Raw genomic sequence first — 25,782 nt, 5'->3', positions numbered from 1 at the left:
CTAAATATCCCAAAAAGCAACTGCCTGACCAATTCCTTGGTAACCATTTGTATGCTTTTCTACCACAGATAAAATAACAATCATTTACTTTAAGTGTAATATTGACTGGAACAGAGTGATTTCCTTTATCTTGCAGCCCTTTAAACAAAAGATCATACACAGATAACATTTTTTCAAAGAAACTTGTGTCATTAACAAGCCCTGTACTATTAACAAGCACTCTTATAGGCTTGAAACTCGTTGCACAGTGCCCATCTATTGTACAGTTATGAATTATTGTTACATTATACTGACTCCATCCAACCTTACAGTTCCATTCTGGCGACCCATGAGGGGTAATGCTATTTTGTCCTTTAAGGCTACATTTGAAGTTTCAAATAGTAAATTAGTCCATGTATCATTTGCCCCCAAAGGGACTGTACCTAACATTAGACCACCATGTACAGTAGGGATAGCCCTGCATATCCAACAATTTGAAACATTAAAAGACAGGGCATATGCATCATCTATCTTTACTTGGCTAGTCTTGTTTGAAAATAAAAACGGCCAAAACAGAAAAGTAACACTCACACTTATTAGTAACAAAATTATTTTGGAATGCTTTTGTGGGAAGGGCTGCTCCCTTCCAGTATTTCTCTGCATTGCTACGATAGTCAGATATTCATACAAAACAAGATTACTACTAATCAGTGTTCCTCAGGGGAACTCAAGTTTTGTCCAGTTCAAACTGTTTTACCAGTTTACAGTGTGTCAGATGGATCCATGATGTTCGTTCTTTGATTCGGATTGCTGTAGGTGTTGCGATCAAAACCTGGTATGGACCTTCCCACTTAGGCGAGGCCCAGGTTTTCCTCTTGACAATTTTAATCCAAACCCAGTTCCCGGGTTTCACTTCCAGGATCCTGTTGTTCTTCTGATCTGAAAAGCAATCATTCGTTAAAGAGGTGTTAGTCCTAGTCAGCAATTTCCTCATGTAATCTGCTATCTCTTCACCCCCCTCACGTTTCGCAGGCAAAAGATTTTGCCACTGCGGGATGTAATAAGGTCTCCCGTATAATAGTTCAAATGGTGTGACCCCTTTCGAGGTGGGAGTGGTACGCATGGACAGGAGTGCCAGAGGTAAGCAGTTTATCCAAGACTGATGTGTCTCGGCCATGAGTTTACGTAACTTGCCTTTGAGAATGCCATTATGGTGTTCAACCAACCCTGCTGACTGTGGGTGGTAGGCACAATGGTGTTTTAACTCGATCTGAAAAACGGCGGCCAGCTTTTGAATAACTTGGTTTACGAAATGTATGCCATTATCAGAATAGATGCGTGTAGGTAGCCCAAAATGAGGGATAATGTTATTTGTAAGGGCCTTGGCTACCGACAGTGCATCTGGGTGTGCTACCGGAAAAGCTTCAACCCATTTTGTAAAAGCGTCAATAATGACTAACACAAATCGCTTCTGTTGAACAGGAGTTAGTTCAATAAAATCCATGCAGATTGTGTGAAATGGATACGGAGGCAGCGGAAAAGCTGCTGGGGTGATCCGCACCCCACCACCATGGTATCGTGCACAAAGCAGGCACGATAAACAAAATCGTTTAGCGTATGCTATAAATCCCTTGGTCCAGAAAATTTGCTGGATCATTTGAACCATAGCAGCAGGGCCCAGATGAGATGGGCCATGCATCACTAATGAGGCATACCTAAAAAGGTTCGTTGGCAAGACATACTTATCATTTGGACCTACAAAAGCTCCCTGCTTTTGAATAGCCCCATATTTAGCCCATCGCTGTTTTTCCTGAACTGTAGTTCCTGCATTACCTGTAAAGTTTGTAGATCAAATTTATCTGTAGGGTGAAGTTCCTTGTGTGTGGTCTCGAGCGCAAAGGCAGAGGTTAAGGCTACACTTTTTGCAGCTTTGTTAGTCAGTGCATTTCCAAGTAGTACTGGATCCTTGGCATTCGTGTGTGCTGCGCACTTGCAGATGGCCAGTCCCCGTGGCAGTTGGACAGCTTGTAAGAGGCTAAGGATTAAATCCTTGTGGGTTATTTCCTTTCCTGAGGCTGTAACCATTCCCCTATTTTTCCATTGCTGTGCAAAGACATGGACCATGGAAAAAGCATACTGACTATCTGTGTAGATAGTAACTGCCTTATCCTTGGAAATGGTGCATGCTCTGGACAAAGCAATCAATTTGGCCGCTTGTGCGGACAGGTTCCTGGGGAGGGGTCTTGCCTCTAGTACTGTAGTCTCAGTTGTGACTGCATAACCCACTTGTGTAATGCCTGCCTCATTTTTACATGCTGACCCATCTACAAACAGGGTCCAATCTGAATTTGCCAAAGGTTGGTCCTTAAGATCTGGTCTTGGTAAGACATTAGAGTGTATCAAATCTAAACACACGTGAGGGGCACCATCGTCAGCTGTAGGTAACAGCGTGGCTGGATTAAGAGTGGTGCATCGCTCAATGGTCACGTGTGGTTGTGATAGTAACGTTGTCATGCAGGATAAGTGTCTGCTAGGAGAGAGAAAGGTAACTTTATCCTGTAGTAGTATTACCGCGACAGAGTGCGGTACTCATAAGGCAAGGTCATAAAACAAAACTAGGGTTGCAGACGCTTGCACAGCCTGTGCGGCTGCGACTACCGCTTGTACACAGTGTGGCAAAGATCGTGCCACTGTGTCCAATTTACTGGAATAAAAAGCTAATGGTCTTAACTTATCCCCATAAGTTTGCAACAGAACCGATGTCATAAAGCCCTGCTTACAATCTACTGTCTGAACAAAGGGTTTTGTATAGTCAGGGAAGCTAAGTGTTGCAGATCCAGCTATCAACTGTTTTACCCTAGTAAATGCCTGTATTGCCTTATCCGTCCATTGCAGCGCGTCATGTGCTGCCATGGGAAGTGCAAAAATAAGTTCTGAAAGTGGACTTACTTCCTCTGCATAGTTGGGAATCCAACTACGACAAAAATTTGTTATTCCTAAAAATGACATCATTTCTCTTTTTTGTGTTGGGCATTGGTGCCTGTAAAATGGCTTATTTTCTACAGTTATCTAGTTGTCTACCAGCAATTGAAATGGTATAGCCTAGATACCGTTACAAAATTGTAATTTAGATTTATTTACCTTATGTCCCTCTTTCGCCAAAAAATGCAATAACCGAATAGTTTCGGACTCACAGACAGCCTCCGTGGGTGCAGCCGGTAAGATGTTGTCCATGTACAATAGTAGATGACAGCCATGCTCTGGTTGAAACTGTGCCAGGTTTGTCGACATTTCTTGCGAAAAGATTGTAGGGCTTTCACAATATCCCTGCGGCAGTCGTGTGTATGTGTACCGCTTGCTCATAAACGTAAAGGCGAACCAAAACCTACTATCTTCCTGTAGGGGAATAGAAAAGAATGCGTTACTAATGTCAATAACAGAAAAATACTTATCCGTGGGAAGGATATCATTTAACAAAACAGATGGATCTGGGACCATAGGAGCCCTTGGCACTACAGCAGCATTTACAGCCTGCAGATCCTGTACCATTCTCCATGTCCCATCCGGTTTCCTTACTGGGAACAAGGGTGTGTTACACGGTGAATCTGTACATGGAATTAAAACCCCAGCTCTCAGTAGAGCCGTGATCACTGGAAAAATGCCTTCTTCTGCCTTTTTACTTAATGGATACTGACGCTTATGAGGTCTAAAATCGGATTTTGGAGTTATTTTAACCTGTCCTGCTGTTTTCATTAGCCCAATGTCGTGCTGTCCTAGGGGCCATAAGGATTTTGGTACTGACTGTAGTTTCAATTCTTCTTGTGGGGTCAGAAAGCATAGTCAGGATGGCATGCCTCCTGTCGGTGTTAACCGATCTTCTCGAAGATGTACCGTTGGTCTGGCCTGGGTCACCCAATTTAACTTCTGTACCTGAACCCCTTTACCTGCCAGCTATTCCGGTGTCATGTTTGACCAATCGGTAACTTTTTTCCCAACTATATACCATGCTGTTTGTTCTTCCCTAGTCACAGATACATGTGGGATTGAGGCATTTTGAAAAAGCTGTTGCACGTCTCTTGTGAGACTACAAGTAACTGCGGAGTTCACTGCCCTGTCCCAATAAAGATTTTGTAATAGGATCCTGGTCAACTTGTGTTTAAAAAATTGTTCCTTATACTTGGGATCAGGTCCCACACTTTTCCTGTAATACATTGTACAGTGTAGTTGTTTGGCAGCCTCTGGTAACTGAATAGCCGTACTATATTTGCTCAAAGCTAGGTTAGTTAACTCATTGGCCACGCTTTGTGGTCCTGTTTCAATAAGATCATTACTATACCAGTAATGTAAATCCCCTTGCCCTACCTGCAACATTTCATCCTGGATTTCCATACGCTTAGCCAAGATTCCTGATGCAGTTGGTACTGCTGCTATTCTAAAAACATGCATCAAATCCCTTCCTAATAAGTTAACAGGGCAAATCTGAGAAACAATCACCTGAAATCTAATGGTTTGATTAGTTTCAGGGTCCGTAAACCATAAAGGTTTAGACAAAGGTTCCTTATAGATGCGGCCGTCGGCCGCTTTGACTAATACATAGTCATCAGTAGTCACATTGGACGGCACTGCAGTGTGTTTCAATAAGGTCCTAGAAACCCCTGAGTCACATAGAAATTTTACGTCCCTCCCTTCAACCTGTAATATGATTACCGGTTGCACTTCTAACTGCATAGTCGTAGCTAGAGCTGTCAGGCTAACAACCTGATATTCACCTTTTTCTGAAAAATCAGTTATCTCATGTTCCCATCCTGCACATTCCCTTTTACCTTCTTTATTCACATCCTCAAAATCATCCTCATTCTGTATTACTGACTCTTGCCAGTCGACCTCAGCACCTGGGTCCGGTTCGTCCGTGCTGCCATCATATAGTCATGCTGAACTATGGTCTGGAGCAGCAGCGGATTTCCTGGGATTCCGGCAATCTCTTGCGAAATGCCCCTTCTTACTGCATTTAAAACATTCCCCCCTCTTTTGTCTGCCTTCGTAATCTTCAAAATGTCCTACATTCCCCTCTCCCTCTGCCTCTACCCCGTCCCCTTCCTCTACCTCTGTTGGACGGAGCTTATATTAACATAAGTGTTCTATCCGCGCTCACCGTAAAGGTTTGAACCTGTTTTCTTTCCTTTTTCCTCAAGATATTTTTCTGCATGTAAGGGGATATGAGTCTGTGGACAGGGTATATACTTTAGCTTCTTTTTGTTTTTACTCTGATTTGTCTATACTATGGTTACATAGTTCCAGAGTCTCCTCTGCTTGTTTTTTGTAAAACTACGGAGGGTATTTTTTCCTGCTTCTCTGCCCCTGTAAAACTACGGAGGACACCTTTTCTTGATTTTCTGCTTCTTTTTCCTGATACTGGGGTGGACCGACCATTTCTTTAGGGACTTCTGGATACAAGGGTGGGGCTGTGGGTTTACGACAGACAACAGATGTCTCGGCATCTTCTTTATGGACAAAAAATGCACCTTTTGCACTCGAGCCACCACTTTCCTTATTCAAAAATTGTTCCCTATGTCTCTTATTAGCTTCTTTTAACCGTTTCTGTGCTTGAGGGAATCCCACCTTTACTTGATTTTTAACTTTGCCTCCTGCGTCCCTATGCAGATCTCTCATCAAATTTTGACATTCCCAAAATTTGTCTTTCATTTTTTTATGTATTTTAAGTTTTTTTTTTCCCTTTTTGGATGTAATTTAAACATATAGTCCTCATCTTCAGTCCTTTTATTTAAGCAGCCCTTACTAACACAACAACTGCTTCCTATTCCCATTTTTCTTATTTAAAAGAAAAACTGTTTCCTTTTCCTGAGATCTCTACCGGTCTTTTGTAAAATTTAAACAAAAGAAATTCCTTTATGACTAGTCCCTTAAAAAAAAGTACTTTAATAAATGTAAAAGCTTACCTTACTGTGGATCTTCTGCCCCGTTCGTCACCGTCCCACGGATCGAATCTAAGAGTGACTGGCCTCTACTTACGACTTCTTTGCCGGAGGTCTTTCCGTTCAAGGGAGCCCGAGATTCGTTCTCCCCTCCTGTACAGGTTTTTCAGTTCCTCTTATGCGATTTGTACCGTGAAGAGGTGGCCCCACGTTCTTGGGCGCCAGAAATGTCAAAAGATTTTAATACTCTTAACATATACTGGAAGAATCACGCAGATAAAAATAAGCAAAAAGATTTATTTTACATGCATGGAGACATGCTACAAAGTACATGGTATGTCAGCAGTCTAATTTCTGTACACTTCACATGGGTTTTTATACCCTTCTCAGCACGTACACAGTAACAGGTTACCAGACAAGGAATTTCAGTCAAGGCTATAAATTTACATACTGGAGCCTTAGATGGTTAGAGGTCAGTCACAAGATAAGCTTGTGCCTGGACCAAGGTAACATCTGTGCATTCCTCTTTGGTCAGCAAATTCTTTACAAGAAAAACAGCTTATTTTAACTTGCTTCTTTGCTTGCAATGCAATTTCACATTTTAACCCTTACTATACATGATACAAAGATGTTGAACATAAAGATTCTTACTACAGTTTGTCATAAAATGTGTGGTTTCTAGCAAATTACTGAGGACTGAGCTCACTAAATAATGACAAATTTGACCGTCAGCCATCCTACGGTTCAGAAAATGCATGCTAACACAAATCCTGTTATTCTAGCAACGTTCTAAGTTTATAAGGCAATATTTAAAATAGGTCCCTATTTGCCCCCTCCCCCTTGTTTTAAGCTTTCTCCAGATTTCTTGCATTAAGAGGACGAGAGGTATGGAGGCAGTCATACCTCTCAACTATCCAGATTTTTGCTGCATATTTTTGGTTCGTTTTTCATAAAATTGTTTTTCGTTAAAGACTGAAGTTAGAAAATAATGATAGCCTTTGAATTTCAGAATTCATATCTTCAAAATATTCATGCTAATGTAAAACCTGTTATTCTATCAAATTTCTAAGCTTGTATGAGCAACATTTAAAAAGTGTGCCTGTTTTGGACAAAAGGTCCCACTTTAATGACTTTGTCCATATTTCTTGCACTATGAGGTTGAGAGAAATGGTAGGCCTAAACTTCACCATCTTAGCGAAAGCATTGGGGACAAAGACAAAAAAATCTAGACTAGACTTTTAAACGCTGCTTTAATATACTTAAAAATGGTAGAATAACAAAGTTTTCACCAACGTGCATTTCTGAAAGATGTAAGATGTAAAAATCTGAAACTCAAAAACGTGTCATTTACTGAGTGACCTAAATCATTAGCCAGAAAATTCATAAGTTTTACCAGACACAGACTACTTAGGAAAAAAATTAGAAACTCTTGACAGATATAGGACACGGATAAGATAGACGTAGTATTTTATAGCTGTCCAAGATATACGCCTGTTGCTTTAGTTCTCGTTGATACTTGTTTTATTTAAATTAACATTTTACGATATTTTATATGAAAACACGTACTACAAAATGCGCACGAAATTAAGAATAGCAAATGTCACATTTTTGCTTGTTTGTTAAAGCAGGAGTTTGCAGCGTCGCAAAGGATGACGAAAAAGGTCCCTAAGGCGCTGCATCATGGAATCCAAAATGTCTACCAAGAGTTTTCGAGTTAGCGAAGGCGACTGGATTTGTGGCGATAAAAAGTAATTTCGCAGTTTAGTTGCATTTATTAAATGTTCTTCGAGATTTGTAGTATAGCTATGAAAGTTTACGTGATGTAGAGTCTTGTGGTATAAAATTACATAATGTTGCTCTAAATCATTGGCCTACTGTAGTCACATTAGAATATGGGGTTTAAATGAAGTAGTGGCTGCCTAGTATATTTGCATTGTGTTTTGAGTGTTTATTGAAGATTTCTTTTCATGATGTGTGAAATATTTTTCAACAAAATACATTTCAATGATGCAGGATAACTTCAATAGCAGGTTTGGTCATTGCGATAACGTAACGTGATCTTTGGCATAATATTAATATTTTGTGTGCACGTTGGCTGTGGAAACAACCCATCAGGATATTGTTATTATGCAGTTAGTTTTTTTTTTGTAGAATATCGGTGACTCGTGTTGCGTTCATCGTTATATGTAAATGGAAAATAATCCAATTTTTAGCATCACAGCAGAATGCAGTAAGACTGGCATGTGCAGAATTAAAGGCTGACCATTATTTTGTGGGTGCCTTTCTAGGGGAGAGCTGGAGGTTTGGCGGACCTGTAGAATTAATTTGGTGGGTTTTGTGCAGGGTAATTCTCGATGGGAAAAGAGGATAGCTACTTTAGAAGCATTGAAGTTTATTAGTTGTAGTAATGCACTGTAGAGTTTGGCTTGAATGAGTGATGCACTTTGTGTGTCATGCGTCACTTCTATGTTTTATGCACAGTACATTGTCTGACACTTGAACAGTACATTGTCTGACACTTGCTAATAAGTACCTGCTGTTCTACTTTCACCCACTCAGGCAAATCTTTGGCCCATGTGGACTGCTGCTGTATTCCTTTCCCTTTAGTAAGTCTGCAAATGTTAAATAAAAGAAATGGCTATAGGCATCCCAAAACTATTATTTCATTTAGTGTCTGTTTTCCTAGATTGCCACACCCCTGTTCAGAATTTGCTGAAGTTAAATGGTTGCAGGCTTTATTATACGTTTTTTTTTTACCAAAGTACTTAAGATTTAAATACATTAAGACTTGCCACAAAATGTACCCAGTTGCAGCCCCCCACATATGCATGACCCACATTTAACAGAAGCTTCATTTGCTGTCATCAGGTTCACTGCCCCATAAAAGGAAAGTGAGTGTCATGCACATGTAAAGTAGAACTTGGTGAATTATAGTTTTAGTAAGTAGGTAATAGGGGTGGGAGGTTGGCATGATGGTTAAGGTCTTTACCTTACAAACACAAGGCCCATAGTTTGATTCTTAGATGGGGTAAATGGCTAGGCTTAAAATGACCCACAAAGGCAGTTAGCCTCCTACTAACACATGAACCTATGAACTTTCAGCTATTGCTGTGTTCTGTTTGGTTTGCAAGGGGACTGGACTAAAATGATTTAATTCTACATCTGAGGAGTGTTCACCTAAGCTGTAGCAAGGTAGGTATAAGTCGTGGAGAGCAGGTGTTTAATAGGGCAGTAGCTTCTCTTCTAAATGTACACTACTGCCATGTTGGTTGATTTGCAAGGATGCATCAGAATACATGTCTGTCGGGCTTTACCCTCCCTTGTCTGTACATTGATTTTTGTGAGTCTTTAATATTAATACTTGGTATTAAATGCACTGAAAAACACTGCATCCCAGTTTGATATGTTTCAGAGATCTGGGTGTGTGCAGTCACTGGAGTGCACCAAAGAAGCAATTGTTTAAAAAACAATCCTGTTTTTTATTCGTATAAAAATAGAATTGATTTTTTTAGGGAAGCCTTGTGTAGGTGTTTGGTGATTTATTTGAGATAATATTAGCTGGGGATCTCATCTTTTCCAGGTGAACCTGCTCATGGTGTTTGCTAGTTGACTGGCATTGGTTTTTTTATAGGTTCAAAGGTTCATACTAGGCTATCTGACCTAGGGCATTTATAAGCCTAGCCAGAATGTGTTTGGCTTTCGCCACCCATTTTAAATTTAGTTTGCTATGCCCTTTTTCGAGGTTAGTATACTGTGCCTCTGTCTAACAGTGACACAGAAGTGATACCCGGGGTAAACCTACGATCTCCCATCCACTCATCAAGATTCCTCTTGAAGAGAGTCAATGAGGGACTCTGCCTAACCTGGACTGGGATTTTATTCCAGAGTGAAGGGAGCCTCTGGATTATGAATCTGTCCCTCCAGCATGTCTTATTTATTTCAGTGCTGAGGTTCAAGTCTCTCGAGCGTGTAGCTCGATGCGATTTGGATTTTCTGAGGTGCAGCATGTCCATTAATTCCGGGTTGGACATGGCTTTATATGTCAGGCACAGATCACCTCTGAACAGGCGCCATAATTTTGTTTTACAAATGTATTATGTGTATGTTGTGCTTAATACTATTAGTGCATTTATGCCTGCTTTGTATTGTTATGGTTTCTTCACCAGATTTCAGTAGTTTCATTGTATTTGAGGCTTGACAGAAAATGGGTGTTAGTGGTCCAGCTCATCTCCCTGAAATTTAAAAAATGTCAGTTGGTTTCTTGATCATTGGGGTTCAGTTTTGCTCATTGTAGATTTGCTGTGCTGATTGGCCAATGATGCAAAAAATGACTTTTGTAATATTTTTTTAGTCTTGTATGATCTCAGCTTCAGCAAATTGTAGCTTACTGTGAATTACATTTTGTTTTACCATGTGTACGAATTTTTTTTTTTTTTAATTTCCAGTCATTAAGGCCAGAATGCAACAAGCAAATGTTTATTCTTTGGTCAGTAGAAACTGATTCTTAGCTGGACAGCTTGATTCCGAGTCTCTCCTTATCTTGCTCTTGATCCAGAACTAATGTTGTTGAAATCTGTGTCTCCGTATGCTATGTGATTTAGGTGTTAATCTGCTTACGCTTTGTTGGCTTGGTTAGTTCCAGTAGGCCAGTGGCTTCACTTAAGGGGAGATGCAAGGGGGTATTCATGCTGACTAGGGAAATTTGTCCAGAGCTCCAGAGAAATTAGTGTACACGGTTATATTCATAATACAACCTACAGAGTTTCGTTCTTATTAGCACTTTATATACTCCTGTAATAACTTTATGCTCTGTTTTTAAATGATGTTTATGTAAACTATTGTGAAGTTTTTTCTCACATGTACACTTACTGTATTCTTTCTGATATGTAACTAGTTTTGACTTGTACATGAAACTCAGTGTTAAATGTGGAACTTTACCCCCAGGCCTCTGCTGAAAAAGGGTTTTATCCCATGTGGACTTAACCGATAAACAAAGATAGATAAAATATTATACTGTTAACTGTGATGGCTATGCATGTGCAAACATCACTTGGATTCATGAAAGAGAACAGTTTAATTATACAAAAAATATACACGAGTTATATTTGTGTTATTATATGCAGAGTTATTTCTCATTACAACAAACTGCAGCTACACCCCCTGGTTTGTAAATACTTCAGGATGTATATTTGTTTATATTGTTTTTGTTGAGTCGGGCATTGCATTTTCTTTGTCCTAATTTTTAGTATTTGCAATAAATCTATTAAATTAACAGTAGTCAATGTAGCAGAGTTGCATAAGAATACTTTTGTTTAGTGGAGTATTGCAGTCTCTAACATTTGTGTCTGAAAACCATGGCGAATTTACAGAATCCCGTTACCCTTATTTTATCCTTGATGTTGTCCATGTTGGGTAGTTTAGTGTCGCCAGTGAAAATGGTTCACTTTACTTGTCCACTATCGCACTGATGAAAGCATTCATGGTTGATTGTGACATCCTTTAGTTATGGCAATTTTTCATCAATAATGTACTGCTCACATGTCTCAAGTCATTTTTTATCTATTTTCATTCAGTTTAGGTTAGTGTTGTAAGTTGTTGAAGGTAGTTTAGTAGTTCAGTAGGCCTTGCACCAATATTTTTGGTCTTTTTTCCAACAGCATTATGTTCTTGAGCCTTGGTGCACTTTATGTAGGTCAGTTATTCAGCCAGGGGTGGAGAAATTGCTTGTTTTGTAGGTTTCCTGATAAGGAAGTATTTAGTTTTGCATTGGATATATGGTTATGCTTGAATATCGGTTGAAGTTTGCATGTATGCAGTCTTCACATATATGTTGACCTGCCACGCATCCGAGAGCTTCTCCCCACTGAGGAGAATCTGGTAGTAGAGAGCTGTCCATCTTGAACTGCATCTCTACACATGGAAGGGCTTTGACAACTGTCAGGATGTGTTCCTGTAGCTGCAAGATAATGGTTGGCAGCATGCATACGCACAGTGGCAGCATGTCCTTGAGTTCCAAAGGTTCATCACCTAGAGTTGTCAGGGTTGTCCAAGTAGTAAGCCAGAGCCCCACCCACCCAAGACAGGTATGCCAGTAGCAGTTGTTCATTGCCATCCTCCCCAACCCTCTAATAAACTGATTGCCTGGATCATAGTCAAGACTGTATCCCTCTACTCCACTGGAGCTGGCTTTATTGTCCTCATTTTTGTTTAATTTTGTTGGCTCTTTGATTTACTTTGGCATGGTGATCCCAATACATATATTTTGGGATGAATTTCATCTAAAAGCCACTCAGCAAACCGTAGAAACTGGATTAAAACAATTTATTGACATAAAGTAAAATAAAATAAAAAAAGAAAATAAAAAAGAAAACTACCATCCAATTTATTTATTTATTTATTTATTTATTGCATTATTATTGGAAGTTTTTAAATTCATTTTAATTAACTTTTAAATTCATTTTAAAGATGACTGTATAGTTGCAATTTTATGTTGTATATAGCATTGTCTCTGTGGGTTCTTTTCAAACGCTATGGTTGCTGAATTACAATTAATCAATCAATTAATTAATTTAATTAATTAATTCAATTGTTGCAGTAGTATATCAGGGATGGGCTATACCTTATTCATTCAGTACTCTGATGATGCCCTAAAGGAGACAGGGTGAAAGCGCTTAGTACTCAGTTTTACATCTTGGAAAGTTATTCAAATTGGATGGTCGTTTTCTTTTTTATTTTATTTTACTTTATGTCAATACATTGTTTTAATCCAGTTTCTATGGTTTGCTGAGTGGCTTTTAGCTTATCAGTCATAATTTCTTAATGAATTTCATCTAGTTTGATTTATTGACAACTTAGACTTTTTTAATCTCTTGAGTGTGGGGAAGGATCCAATATTGCTGTCAAATAGCATCTGTAGTAAGGAAGCTCTGCAGAAAAAAATGATTAACCGAAACAACATAAGGAAATCCTCTTCTGCCAGGAAATTCTAAGTACCCCTCCCCACAAAAAAAGATAACTTTGCTTGTAAAAATACCTTTCTTTGATATTTGACTTGGGCTATATTTGTAAACAAGTTTCTCGGTCTTAATACAAACTTCCAGTGAGTGTTAAACCTCACTTCAGGACCTTGTTTTGAAAATGGGCAACTTGTAAGACAGCAGTCTGAAACTGACAGAAATCCTCCGTCATGGTTGAGAGCCAGAGCAATAACTTTCAAGACATGGTGACTTGATTAAATGATACTGAGGGAAGAAACTTGTGCAGACTTTTAACAATAAATGCTTTACTAATCAACTGAAAGGTTAGTGGGAAGTGATATCTTTGAATACACGATTCCCCAAATTCTGAATATACAAGAAAGATTTTCCTATGGTAGCGATCTGTTATGGTGAAATGGACGGTTCTGAAACCTGTTTAGACAAAACCACCAGTAAAAATGGGACAAAATAATGCAAGGTGACAGTGAAATAAAATCTAGAAAGAAAAAGAACATTGGCCCTTCATTAACGTTTTTAAAACTAAATATCAAGGTTCAGTTACTATACACAGGAAATTTATTTAAACAGATCCTAGAATCTTTGAATGTGACACCACAGAACTTTATTAAAAACAATCTTATCCCTGCATCAAATGATATGGACTAGTTCAGTATTAGCTTGACAATATCCTCTGAGAATAGATGTGTAAAGCTACAAGCAAAAATTCTCAGTGCAACTTCAACATACTGGCAGACACAAAGAAAACATGAATACTTTTATCCAAGCTAAAGGGATCATAAACTTGTGTGGAGATCTAATATTTAAATGATCTGAAAATGAGGGTGTGTGTGTGTGTGTGTGTGTGTGTGTGTGTGTGTGTGTGTGTGTATATATATATATATATATATATATATATCTTTTTTTTTTTTTTTTGTGTATCTCAAGTGTTAGAACAGGCAGTGTAAGCATGTTTTCCACCTTCATTTTATATCTTTTTTCACTTAACTACTTAACTGTTTTAAAACATGTTGATGATTGGTATTTAAAATATCACTTTAAAGTGAATTTGAAATTTACCAAAATATATTGTAAGATAACTGGTATAGTTTGGGTCTCTCTTATTTTGATTAGCAGTTAAGTATTCACGTGACCATTTTCTGTTGATTTACTGCCCTTGAACCTAATATTTCTCGTGAGCATGTCATTGCCCTGATGGCAAGGAATGGATTGCTCACCATTGCATGTTATGTGATTTTTTTTTTTTTTGCCTTTTGCAGCAGTGGCTGAGCTGTTCAGTAAACTTTATGCCCCATATTTAACCGGAAAGAAAAAAAAGTCACCAAAACCAATATCCACAGCAAACGCATGCATTTTTCATTTTAAGCACTTTTGCTCTGTGATAGTTTTAAGGAATTTTTCACAATACAGTTTTGAGAAGTTGGCCAGTGTTGAATATACCAAAACAGTCATATGATTGCAGCATCATGTGATTTAAAAACAAGATCAAATAAATTTTACAGGAGAGTACAAAGTTTGTTCTAAATTATTAAAGATTGCCAGAATATATGTATTTAAAGTTTTGCTGCTCTCATATTGAGAATGCTGCTAATGGACAAATGGTCATTTAATACCCAGAGATTTAATTGCATCTGGTTTAAAGTTGACAATTTGAATTCAGATTTTGTTTTCCAGTCACTTCCCTGGAAGTCTCATTTGACCTTAACAAATACTATTCTTTAATTATGCAATCTCTCAAGTAAATTGAAATGAGTAAAGCATCTTTTATAGCATAAACATGTTGGTATTCACTGTAAACACCTGACATGCAATACATTTAGCAAATTAACCCTTATAGTACAGTAATCGCATCATAACTTTCCTGTACCCTAATATCATTGGAATGATTGCCAATAGTGAGTGAGTGGTTCCCTCAGAAATATATTTGCACTGTTTGCATCTGTCTCTCATGTTTTCATACTACAATTTCTAACTTTTTGTAAGTTATTTATAATTTTAAACAAGCATTTAAACATACTCGAAATAATACACCTTTTAAAAACAAATGTGGATTCTGCCTCAAACTGCCCTTCTTCATAATATCATATATAACCAACTACTTAATCACATTTTGGCAGTGTATAAAATCTGTAGAAGTACTTTTTATTAACTTTGTAGGGTATTTCCTCATTTTAAACATATTGCATAGAATACTTTGATAAAGTCATCATCCGAGACCAGCGGTGGTGATCATCTCTCTAATCTTGAAAAGTACCCTTTTTCACCAACAAAGGGTGATCACTAGTAAAAGGTATTGGAATGCGTGTCCTTTATAAACCTCAACATACACTATTAAATTTAGAAAGTGCATGTGCTTATTATACTCCAGCCCAATAGCACAGAAATTAAGGTGCAGGGTTGCCAGTTGGTAGACCGGTTTTCAAAATCTGGTTGGGGCACAATTTGGTTGCAGCACTATATCTGCACAAGAGAGAAGCCTGCCAATTTACTTTCGTACTATATGCCGTGAGAGCCCCATAGGGCTTATCCATAGTTGCCATGTGTCATTTTCGACTCTAGGGTATCTAACTTTACTTTTAATGCTTATTATATTCAACACAGACTGTTTGTTTTTTATTTTATAGCTAATACTAAATTTAACTGTAAGACACGGGAAGAAAATGGCCATTTTTTAACGGTATATGTAGCTTCTTTTGGGGCTTAAAAGAAAGTATATGGTTGTCATGTTTTGGGTTGGTTTGTCAACAAGTGGTAGTTTTAGGGTAACTTCGCCAAACCTAGGAATTATTCAAATTCCGGGATGGTTTTTAATATGGGTTTGCATTTATTTATGAATAGTTTTATTACTGTGTTTGTAATGACATGGTTAACAGGAATTCAATACTACAGGTGAAATTAGTTGCGTTTTGCCAGATCTGATAGTGGGAACAAATTATTTTGCAACTCTAAATTTTCCCCTTTGGATTTTTCTCTCCTTTTGTTTAAATGTTTCTGATAGCAAGAAAAAGGGTGGATGTATTAAATACACAAATTCACACAACTTGGAACAAAAGTTTTAGTTGATATTTTAGCTCATACGTATTAAAGCAAAAGGTTAGGATATTTTTGGTATAAGTTTATTTCCATAACAATGACCTGGATGGAATGTTTTTAGTGGTAATAGAGGAAATCCAAGTCAGAATTCATAGGTAGGTACTAGGCTGTCTGCCCAAGGGCATTTATAAGCCTAGCCAGAGTGTGTCGGCTTTCACCGCCCCATTGATTAATTAACTGAGCCTCTGTCAAGAAGAGCCAATGAAGTGATCCCAGGGGTGTATTTTCTGTTACCCATCCACTCGTCAAGGTTTCTCTTGAAGAGTGTTAGTGAGGGGCTCTGCCTAATATAGTTAGGAATTTTGTTCCGAAGCATGGGGAGTCTCTGTGACAAGAATCTCTCTCTCCAGCATGTTCTATTTATTGTTGTGGCAAGGCTTAGCTCACTAGAGCGAGTGGCTCGCAGTGACTTGGATTTCTTTAGGTGGAGCATGTCCATCAATTCTGAGTTGGGACATGGCTTTGTAAGTCAGGCAGAGATCACCTCTGAGTAAGCAATATGCGATGAGTACAGCTGGAGTTTTTCCAGTCGGGCTGCATAGGACATATGTTTGAGGCCAGTAATCCTCTTGGTGAGGTACTTTTCAGCTGTTGGAAGTGTCTTGTGAGGTACATCCCAGATGAGGCATTGTACTCTATGGTGGGTCTGATGAGTGACGCGTAGAGGGGCACTATAACCTCTTTATTTCTAGATGCGAACCCTTTAGTAATTAGATGGGCTACATAGAAGGATTTCTATCTACCTGGGTTCCCAAATCTTTTATTATCTCTTCTTTATTAAGGGGGCTGCCACCTATGGTAATTCATGGTTGTTTTGTTTTTCCCAAACTGGATGACTATGCATTTTTTGGCATTTAGCTTGAGACCATGACTTTGACACCAGGTGTCCGTCTCAGTAAGGCCCTTTTTGGAGAATGTCCTTGTCAGCCGGAGAGTCAGTTATGGCTCCCAGTTCATAGGTTTATACTAGGCTATCTGCCCTGGGGCAATTATAAGCCTAGCCCGATTCTGTATGGCTTGCGCCACCCCTTGATTTGAGTATACTGTGCCCTTTTTAAGGTTTAGTTTACTGTGCCTCTGTCTAATAGTGACACGGGAGTAATCCCTGGGACAAACCTATGATCCCCCATCCACCTATCGAGATTCTTCTTGAGATTCAGTAAGGTGCTCTGCCTCACATGAACTGGAATTCTATTCCAGAGCGAAGGGAGCCTCTGGGTTATGAACCTGTCCCTCCAGCAAGTTCTATTTATTTCTGTGCTGAGGTTCAAGTCCCTTGAGCATGTGGCTCTAAGGGATTTAGATTTACTGAGGTGGAGCATGTCCATTAATTCTGGATTTGACATAGCTTTGTATGTCAGGCGTAGATAGCCTCGAAGTAGGCGGTATGCAACTGAGTAGAGCTGGAGTTTTTTTAACCGAGCAGCATATGACATCTGTTTGAAACCCTTGATCCTCTTGGTGAGATACTTTTGGGGTCTTTCTAATTGCTGCAGGTGTCGGGTAAGGTACATCCCAAAAGGGGCATTGTAATCTATGATGGGCCTGATGAGGGATGAATAAAGGGGCACGATTACCTCTCTTGATCTAGATGTGAAACCCTTCGTGATGAGGTGGGCTATGTAGAAGGTCTTTCTAACCACTTTGGCAATGTGGTTTTCAAAGGAGAGATTGCTATCAACTTGGGTCCCCAGGTCCCTAATAACTTTCTCTGTACTTAATGGGTTTCCGCCTATGTGGTAATTTGTGGGCACATTGTTTTTGCCAAAGGGTATGACTATACATTTTTGGGCATTTAGCTTTAAACCATGGTGCTGGCACCAGTTATCTGTCTCTGTGAGACCTTTTTGAAGGATGTTTGTGTCAGCTGGTGAGTTGATTATGGCGCTCAGTTTGCAGTCGTCTGCGAACTTGGTGAGCCATAGTCCTGCCACGTTTGCCTGTACCTCGGAAAAGTATATACCGAACAAGAGTGGTCCCAGGACAGAACCCTGTGGGACGCCACTTGTGACCGGTTTCGAGTCTGACATGGCTCCAGCAACTCACTCTGTGGGTTCTGTCTTTGAGCCAGTTTGCGACCCATCTTGTGACATAGGGGTTTATATTTAAGCTGGATAGCTTATCTGTGATGCCCGAGTGGGGTATTGTGTCAAATGCCTTTGCAAGGTCCAGATGGGCTGTGTGGACTACCTTCCCTTCATCTATGGCTTTGGTGACTGTTTCGAAGAAGTCAACCAGGTTCAAAAGGCAGGATCTGCCCTTGACAAAGCCGAACTGGGTAGGATCTAGTGTCTGTAGGTCCCCAATGTCTTTGTTTATGAGCTCCATGATGATCCTCTCCATAGCCTTGCAGACTAAGCTAGTCAGGCTTATGGGGCGATAGTTTCCAGGGTCTGTAGAGGCTCCACCTTTGTGGAGTGGGACCACTGCCGCTGTACGCCATTCTGTGGGCACATATCCTGTAGTGAGGCTGAGATTGTATAGCTGTTTTATTTGAGGGATTAGTTCCTCTTGGAGTTCATGTAGGACGCAACCTGGGACGCCATCTGGTCCCATGGAAGCAGTGTTTTTTGCTTTGGAGAGGGCAGCCTTCACCTGAGCATCAGAGATGTTTGGGAGGCAGCCCTCTGCCGGGATAGATACTTGCTCTTTTGGGGGTGAGGGAGGGGAAAAGTTTGTACTTGCTCTTTTGGGGGGGAGAAGTTTGCACTGAACCTGTCTGCCAGGATATTGGCGATGTCTGTGGGTTCAGTGTATTTTTTGTTGTTTAGAATCAACTCAGGACAAGTCTGGGAGTTGCATCCCAGGTTTCTAACATAACTGAAAAAAGCCTTATGATTGTCTTTGGTGTCCTGTGCAATTTGTCTTTGGTGTCCTGTGCAATTTTTCTCTCGAAGCTGGCCTTGGAGGATTTTATGAGGGATCGTAATTTTTTGCTAGTACTGATCAGAGATGCCTTCTCTATTAGGGATTTTGCTCTCTCATGTAGTAGCTTCCTCCTCCTGTTGTACAGTTTATTTATGGCAGGGGTCCACCAGACTGGACGCCTGCCTTTGGATGATTGGGTCTTGGTTTTGTTTGGGATAGCATGATCCATGCATTCCTGGAGATGTCCATTTATATAAGATTCTGCAGTTTGGGCCGTAGTTTCCACTGGCCCTGGGGCCTTGAAGTATTCCACTTCGGTTTTGAGAAGTGAGAAGTTCGCTTTTGAGAAGTTTTCCACTGTGGTTTTCTGGGCTGGGGGTGGGGTCGGGATGTGGACATCCAGTGAAATTATACTTCTGGTGTGGAGCATAGAGTCCCCATGTTGGTAATGATCAGGTCTAGTATGTTGTCCCCTCTTGTGGGAGTGGTGACTAGTTGTTCCATAGCATCTGAGTTTATAATTTCCAGGAACCTTTGGGCTAAGGTGCTGGGGCTTGAGTAGTGCTCCCAGTCAATGTTTGGGTAGTTAAAGTCGCCCAATATAATGGTGTTCGGAGAGATCTTCATGTTCTCCCATGTTTTCAGGAAAGCCGAGTGGGATTCCTGACTTTGAGAGGGTGGTCTGTAGGATGCTATAAACTGAAAAGCAGTCTTGCCCACTGTTAGTTGCACATGGATGGTCTCCGATACTTCGTGCAATGCCACTAACCTGGAGGTGTGGATATCCTTGATAAATATGGAAACTCCCCCTCCTTTTGTGGTTTGGTCCGGGTTTTGGGGCCGAAAAGCATGATATGAGGTATAGCCTGGTAGTGCTGGGGTGCTCTCTGGAGCCTTGAACCAGGTTTCTGTCACTGCACAGATATCGATGTTCTCCATACTGAAGAGAGCTTCGAGTGCGTGCATCTTGAGGTTAAGACTTCTGGCATTTAGCAGCATTACCCTTAGTTTCTTGTTCCTTGTGCTGTCTGTGGGGGTGGGTTTGAAATTTGAGCCTTGCCTAAAAAAGGCACTATGGGGGTGGCAAGAGCCTTTGCCAATATCTGAAAGCCCAGTGGTGACAGGTGCAAGCTGTCCCTAGCGAAGCAACGTGGCTGTCTAGCATGTCATCCCAGGCTGACAGACACTGGATCCCCTTTGAATGACACTAAAATTTTAGCCAATTGTTAAAATCGATCATTTTGTCTTTGTACTGTGGCATCATTCTAGGTGAGGGTAAGATGCTGCTCAAGGTCAGGGTCATACCAGCCTGGGCTACATAATCAGAGAGCTCTTCTGTCTCTTTTTTCATGTAGTCCAGGGAGGTACGTCTCGGGTCATTCACACCAGCATGTACAATGACTGAATTATATTTGTATTTGCTTTGGAGTGACCTGAGTGCTTGTGTTATGTGGCGGATCCTTCCACCCGACCGGCAGCTCACCGTGACCTTCTCTTTATTCAGCCTGGTGAGCGGGACGTCAGTGTGTCTGACAATAGAGTCACCTGTTACAAGAGTATCAGGTGTGTTATTCAGCCTTAAGGGCTGTGGCTGCTTGGCACACTGACTTTGTGAAAGTCCAGTGGTGACAGGTGCAAGGGTTGGGAGGGTGGCCTAATGGGTTGGGAGGGTGGCCTAATGGTTAAGGTGTTTGCCTTACAAACACAAGGTGCAGGGTTTGAGTCTCACAAGATGGGCTAGCTTAAAAATGGCTCACAAGGGCAGTTAGCTTAGTACTAGCCTATGAACCTATGAACCTATGTGTTGTGTGTGTTTTGTTTTGAGGAAGTGTTTGCTTGGATGTCTGCTTTGGAGGTCTCTGTTGCTTAGGTAGATTTTTATTTAGAGCCTCCAAGTATGTTTTTGTGTATTTGTGTTTGGTTCGCTGATGTGGTGGGACTATGTGATACTGGAATTGTGTTGTGTGAGGTTACCTTCTCCTCCTGACTGGTTACACCAGTTTTGAGATGAGAGGGCTCAGCCTCCAGTTTGGCTAAATAGTTGCATCTCTCACATATATTTGAACCTGTTTGGAGGAGGAGAGGGTTGTCCATGTACATGACAGTTGTAACATTGCCTCAAAATTCCCAGATTCACCAGCTGGACTGGAGAGGAAACCATTGACTGACTTTTGGACATGCTAGAGTAATATACGGAAACTGAATTTAAGACGGACCAATAGAGGACAGGGTAATCGTAGAGAGTATAAGAGTAAGTAGTGCTTATGGTTTAATAGTGCTAACTTGTAGGATTACTTAATTGGACCAGTGAAGGGCCTTGGATTGAGAATATGGTGTTTAAATTGAGAGAGAGAGCAGTTCTAAGGGAAAAAGTGAAGAGCAGACTTTGTGGAGCCAGGAATAGTTTAAACCCAATTAGGCGGCGCTGCCTGCTGTTGCGCTATGCACAAAAACGCGCAAAAGAGGGTTTTAAAGGAGTACCGCACCCACAGACTCAAAAAAACATGTTTAAAACATCATGGCATGATGTTTCCTACACTGTAACAGCACTCTGTGATTATTTACAGGATTTTAAATATTTTTATATGTAATTCCAGACTCTGACCACCTGGAGACCAGCATACTGACGTGGTTTGGATAAATCAGGTTGCCACTCAGTATCCCACAAATCATTGTTTTGCTCACAAATGTTACATCATGCAGGCCTCTGTTTGCCTAAAGCTCCGGCCATTTCATAGATGTTGCATGCGTACAAAGTTCTGAGTAAAATAGAACAGTGAAAGTAACATTCCCTGCTGCTGAATGACTACTTAAAACAGAAACTGTGCAAATGTCACAGAACACACTCAAAGTGCTGTTTACTGCTGTCATTTTTTCTAATTTAGTTTAAATGGCACTAATTTGTGAGACAATGAATTCCAGTCATTTTACTTCTTCCCTCCCCCGTAACACTTAAAAGTCCTGAGGGTAATTTGACTTGGTAATTCCATTGACTGGCAGATCTCAGCAGGGTGCTTGACTCATGTCATTCAATCTTTGCTCTAGCATTTCCTTTGTTACAGGGGACATTTTTTTTTGCTGCACTGTACCTTAAACTGGATGCAAATGCAGTCAAGTATGTAGGGAGCTAAATAAAACATTTACACTCTTAACCACTTTAGATCTTTATTAAGGTAAGTGTTTAAGGTATCACTCCATGCTTCCACCTTGTTAAAAATGATTTACATGTGCAAAGTCTGTTGGTATTCAGTGTTTGCCTACATATTTTTTTACTCCACTGGTTGGTTTGCAAAAAAAAAAACCTTTTGCAGTGTCCCTGGATTTCTCTTTGTACATACAAACAGTGCTATATTTTCCCCTTTCTTTGTCTTGTGTCCAGTAGTCACTTATAACAAAGTAAATTTATTCTTTTTATATATAAAGGACATCGAGGTTAATTAACCTTGAATCAAGTAATGGATGCCACTGCAAAGAATCACTGTTGAAATATTTGTGCATGGACTAAATCCCTTACTAAACATTTGCCAGACTCCAGTACAATTGGTGCTATGGCTTTAATATACTGGTGTGGTTGCTCATGCCTTCCAATTATCTCCACCATTACATACCAGTTTTGCAGTGTAGTAACCACCCAACGTGCCCATACACCTTTAGTCATCAATATGCAGCTACTCCTGTTCATGAGTATGTGAATTCATTTTCAGACTTAAGGTAAGTCACCTATAGCAAACTGACAGGTTCATAGGTTCATACTAGGCTATCTGCCCTAGGGCATTTATAAGCCTAGCCAGAATGTGTTTGGCTTTCGCCACCCATTTTAAATTTAATTTTGCTATGCCCTTTTTCGAGGTTAGTATACTGTGCCTCTAACAGTGACACAGAAGTGATACCCGGGGTAAACCTACGATCTCCCATCCACTCATCAAGATTCCTCTTGGAGAGTCAATGAGGGACTCTGCCTAACCTGGACTGGGATTTTATTCTAGAGTGAAGGGAGCCTCTGGGTTATGAATCTGTCCCTCCAGCATGTCCTATTTATTTCAGTGCTGAGGTTCAAGTCTCTCGAACACGTAGCTCAATGGGATTTGGATTTTCTGAGGTGCAGCATGTCCATTAATTCCGGGTTGGACGTGGCTTTATACGTCAGGCACAGATCGCCTCTGAACAGGCGGTATGCCACTGAGTAGAGCTGGAGTTTCTTTAACTGGGCAGCATATGGCATCTGTTTGAGCCCTTTGATCCTCTTGGTGAGGTACTTTTGGGGTCTTTCCAGTTGCTGCAGGTGTCTGGTAAGGTACATCCCAAAAGGGGCATTGTACTCAATTATGGGCCTGATGAGGGATAAGTAAAGAGGCACGATGACCCCCCCGATCTAGACGTGAATCCCTTCATGATTAGGTGGGCTATATAAAATGTTTTTCTAACCACTTTGGCCACGTGGTTGTCAAATGAGAGATTGCTATCAACTTGGGTCCCCAGGTCCCTAATTACTTCTGTACTTAATGGATTACCACCTATGTGGTAATTTGTGGGCACTTTGTTTTGCCAAAGGGATGACTATAAACTTTTGGAATTTAGCTTGAGGCCATGGCTCTGGCACCAGTTGTCTGTTTCTATGAGGCCCTTTTGGAGGATGCTTGTGTCGGCTGGAGAGTTGATTATGGCACCCAGTTTGCAGTCATCTGCAAACTTGGTCAGCCACAGTCCTTCCGTGTTGGCCTGTACCTCCGAGAAATATATACTGAACAAGAGAGGTCCCAGGACTGAGCCTTGTGGGACACCACTTGTAACTGGTTTGGAGTCTGACATGGCTCCAGCAATTCTAACCATGTGGGTTCTGTCCTTGAGCCAGTTTGCAATCCATCTAGTGACATAGGGGTTTATATTTAAGCTGGTGAGCTTATCTATAATGTCTGAGTGGGGTATTGTATCGAAGGCTTTTGCGAGGTCCAGGTAGGCTGTGTGGACCACCTTCCCCTCATCAATCGCCTTGGTGACTGTTTCAAAGAAATCAACCAGGTTTAATAGGCAGAATCTGCCCTTAACAAAGCCAAACTGGGCAGGATCCATTGTCTGTAGGTCCCCAATATCTTTATTTATGAGGTCCATGATGATCCTTTCCATAGCTTTGCAGACCAAGCTAGTCAGGCTTATGGGGCGATAGTTTCTAGGATCCGTTGAGGCACCACCTTTATGGAGAGGGACCACTGTTGCTGTACACCACTCTTTGGGCACATATCCTGTAGTAAGGCTGAGATTGAACAGAAGTTTTATGTTTGGGTTTAGCTCTTCTTGGAGTTCATGTAGGACGCAGTCCGGGACACCGTCTGGTCCCATTGATGCTGTGTTTTTGCTTTGGAGAGGGCGGCTCTTACCTGAGCATCTGAGATGTCAGGGGGGCAGCACTCTGCTGGGATAGATATTTGCCCTTTTGGTGGGGAGGGGGGAGAAGTTTGCGCTGAACCTGTCAGCTAGGATGTTGGCAATGTCTGTGGGTTCAGTGTATTTTTTGTCATTTTGGACTAATTCTGAGCATATCTGGGAATTCCCACCCAGGTTCCTAACATAACTAAAGAAAGCCTTGTGATTATCCTTAGTGTCCTGTGCAATTTTTCCCTCGAAGCTGGCCTTAGACAATTTTATGAGTGCCCGTAGTTTTTTGCTAATACTGATCAGTGATGCCTTCCCTTTTTGGGATTTTGCTCTATCATTTAGTAGCTTCCTCCTTCTATTGTATAGTTTGTTTATGGCTGGGTACACCAGACAGGACGTCTGCCTATTTATAAATCCTACTGTCAACCACAAAAAGTAATAATCTTACAAAACAGTATTAATTTAATTAAAAAAATGCTGCACTAACACCTTGTCTGACCTGTGAGTTCCACAGCCAAGCAGAATGCTGTAGAAAGCAACACACAGATTGTTTCTTAAAACAGCATACCCACCCCCAAACAATTAAGCCAGGTCTTGTCTGTCCACATGATGCACCTAGACAATATCTGACTTTAATACTTTAATGAATGCATGAATAGATTACACTGGTTAACACTTTCAGATAAATACATACATTGAAATGCATAAGACAATGAAACATTTAAATGCTAAGCTATTAAATTCAATGAAAGGCAGTACCAAGCCAGAAACCAATGCACCTCATCAAGTTGCAGATGACCATTTGCACCTCTGCTGGCACCCATTGTTAAATCCAGTATGTCAAAGATCAAAATCCAAGGATGGCAATTTTAACATGTACACTAATTGACTCGAGCTTTCCTTACCACAAATTGAAATTATGTAACTAACTGAAACATTGGACTACTTATATAAAAAATAATGTAACTAACTTCAAGAAACAGAATTATGCAGTGGAGATTGACATCTGCAGAATAGAATAAAGTTATGCATACAGTTGTAAGAGCCCTATTTATAAGCTTGTAACACACTTAGAACAGATGTGAAAACATAAATTCTGTAAAACTCAGGGGAACCACAAATAGCTGCCCAAGAGGAGAATTGAGAAACAGAGGTTGGCATGAGAGGGCACACATTCATTGTAATGACATGCTTTATAAAGCAGGACAACAGGAACTGGTGTTGATAATGGTGGACCTGAATGCACATAGGACACACAACTGGATACGAGGACTGCCTGGGTCCACATTGGTGGAGCAGTAGAAATAAAGACTGAGAGGCCACTGTAGACCTCTGTCTGCCAACTGTCCTGATAGTAGCCAACACATGGTTCACAATGTGATATTGTCACAAGATTGCATACAAGATTGGCTAATGTGCAACTAGGGTATACTTCCTAATGTGGAAAGGACAATGGGGTAGAATCAGTGACCATAAATTCATCCCCAGTGACAGTATACCCACAGTAAAAAACACAGGTTGTCACAAATCAGATGCAAGCA

At 40.5% G+C, this 25,782-nt stretch overlaps 1 protein-coding gene across 1 annotated transcript in view; it reads left to right on the top strand.

The window, feature by feature from the left end:
• Window positions 1-7,589: 7,589 nt before the first annotated feature.
• The window catches only part of ZRANB2 (zinc finger RANBP2-type containing 2), a gene marked incomplete in the record, with an annotated part of 1,076,861 nt that continues 1,058,668 nt past the window's right edge, over window positions 7,590-25,782 (top strand). Inside the window, 1 exon segment of the mRNA XM_044085816.1 lies at window positions 7,590-7,660. Within this exon segment, the coding sequence (XP_043941751.1) occupies window positions 7,593-7,660 (68 nt within the window).

This window comes from Protopterus annectens, chromosome 10.part0 (genome assembly GCF_019279795.1).
Source record: "Protopterus annectens isolate FY-2018-M chromosome 10.part0, PAN1.0, whole genome shotgun sequence".
Taxonomy (NCBI): Eukaryota; Metazoa; Chordata; order Ceratodontiformes; family Protopteridae; genus Protopterus; species Protopterus annectens.
This window is presented reverse-complemented; position numbering and strand designations above follow the sequence as displayed.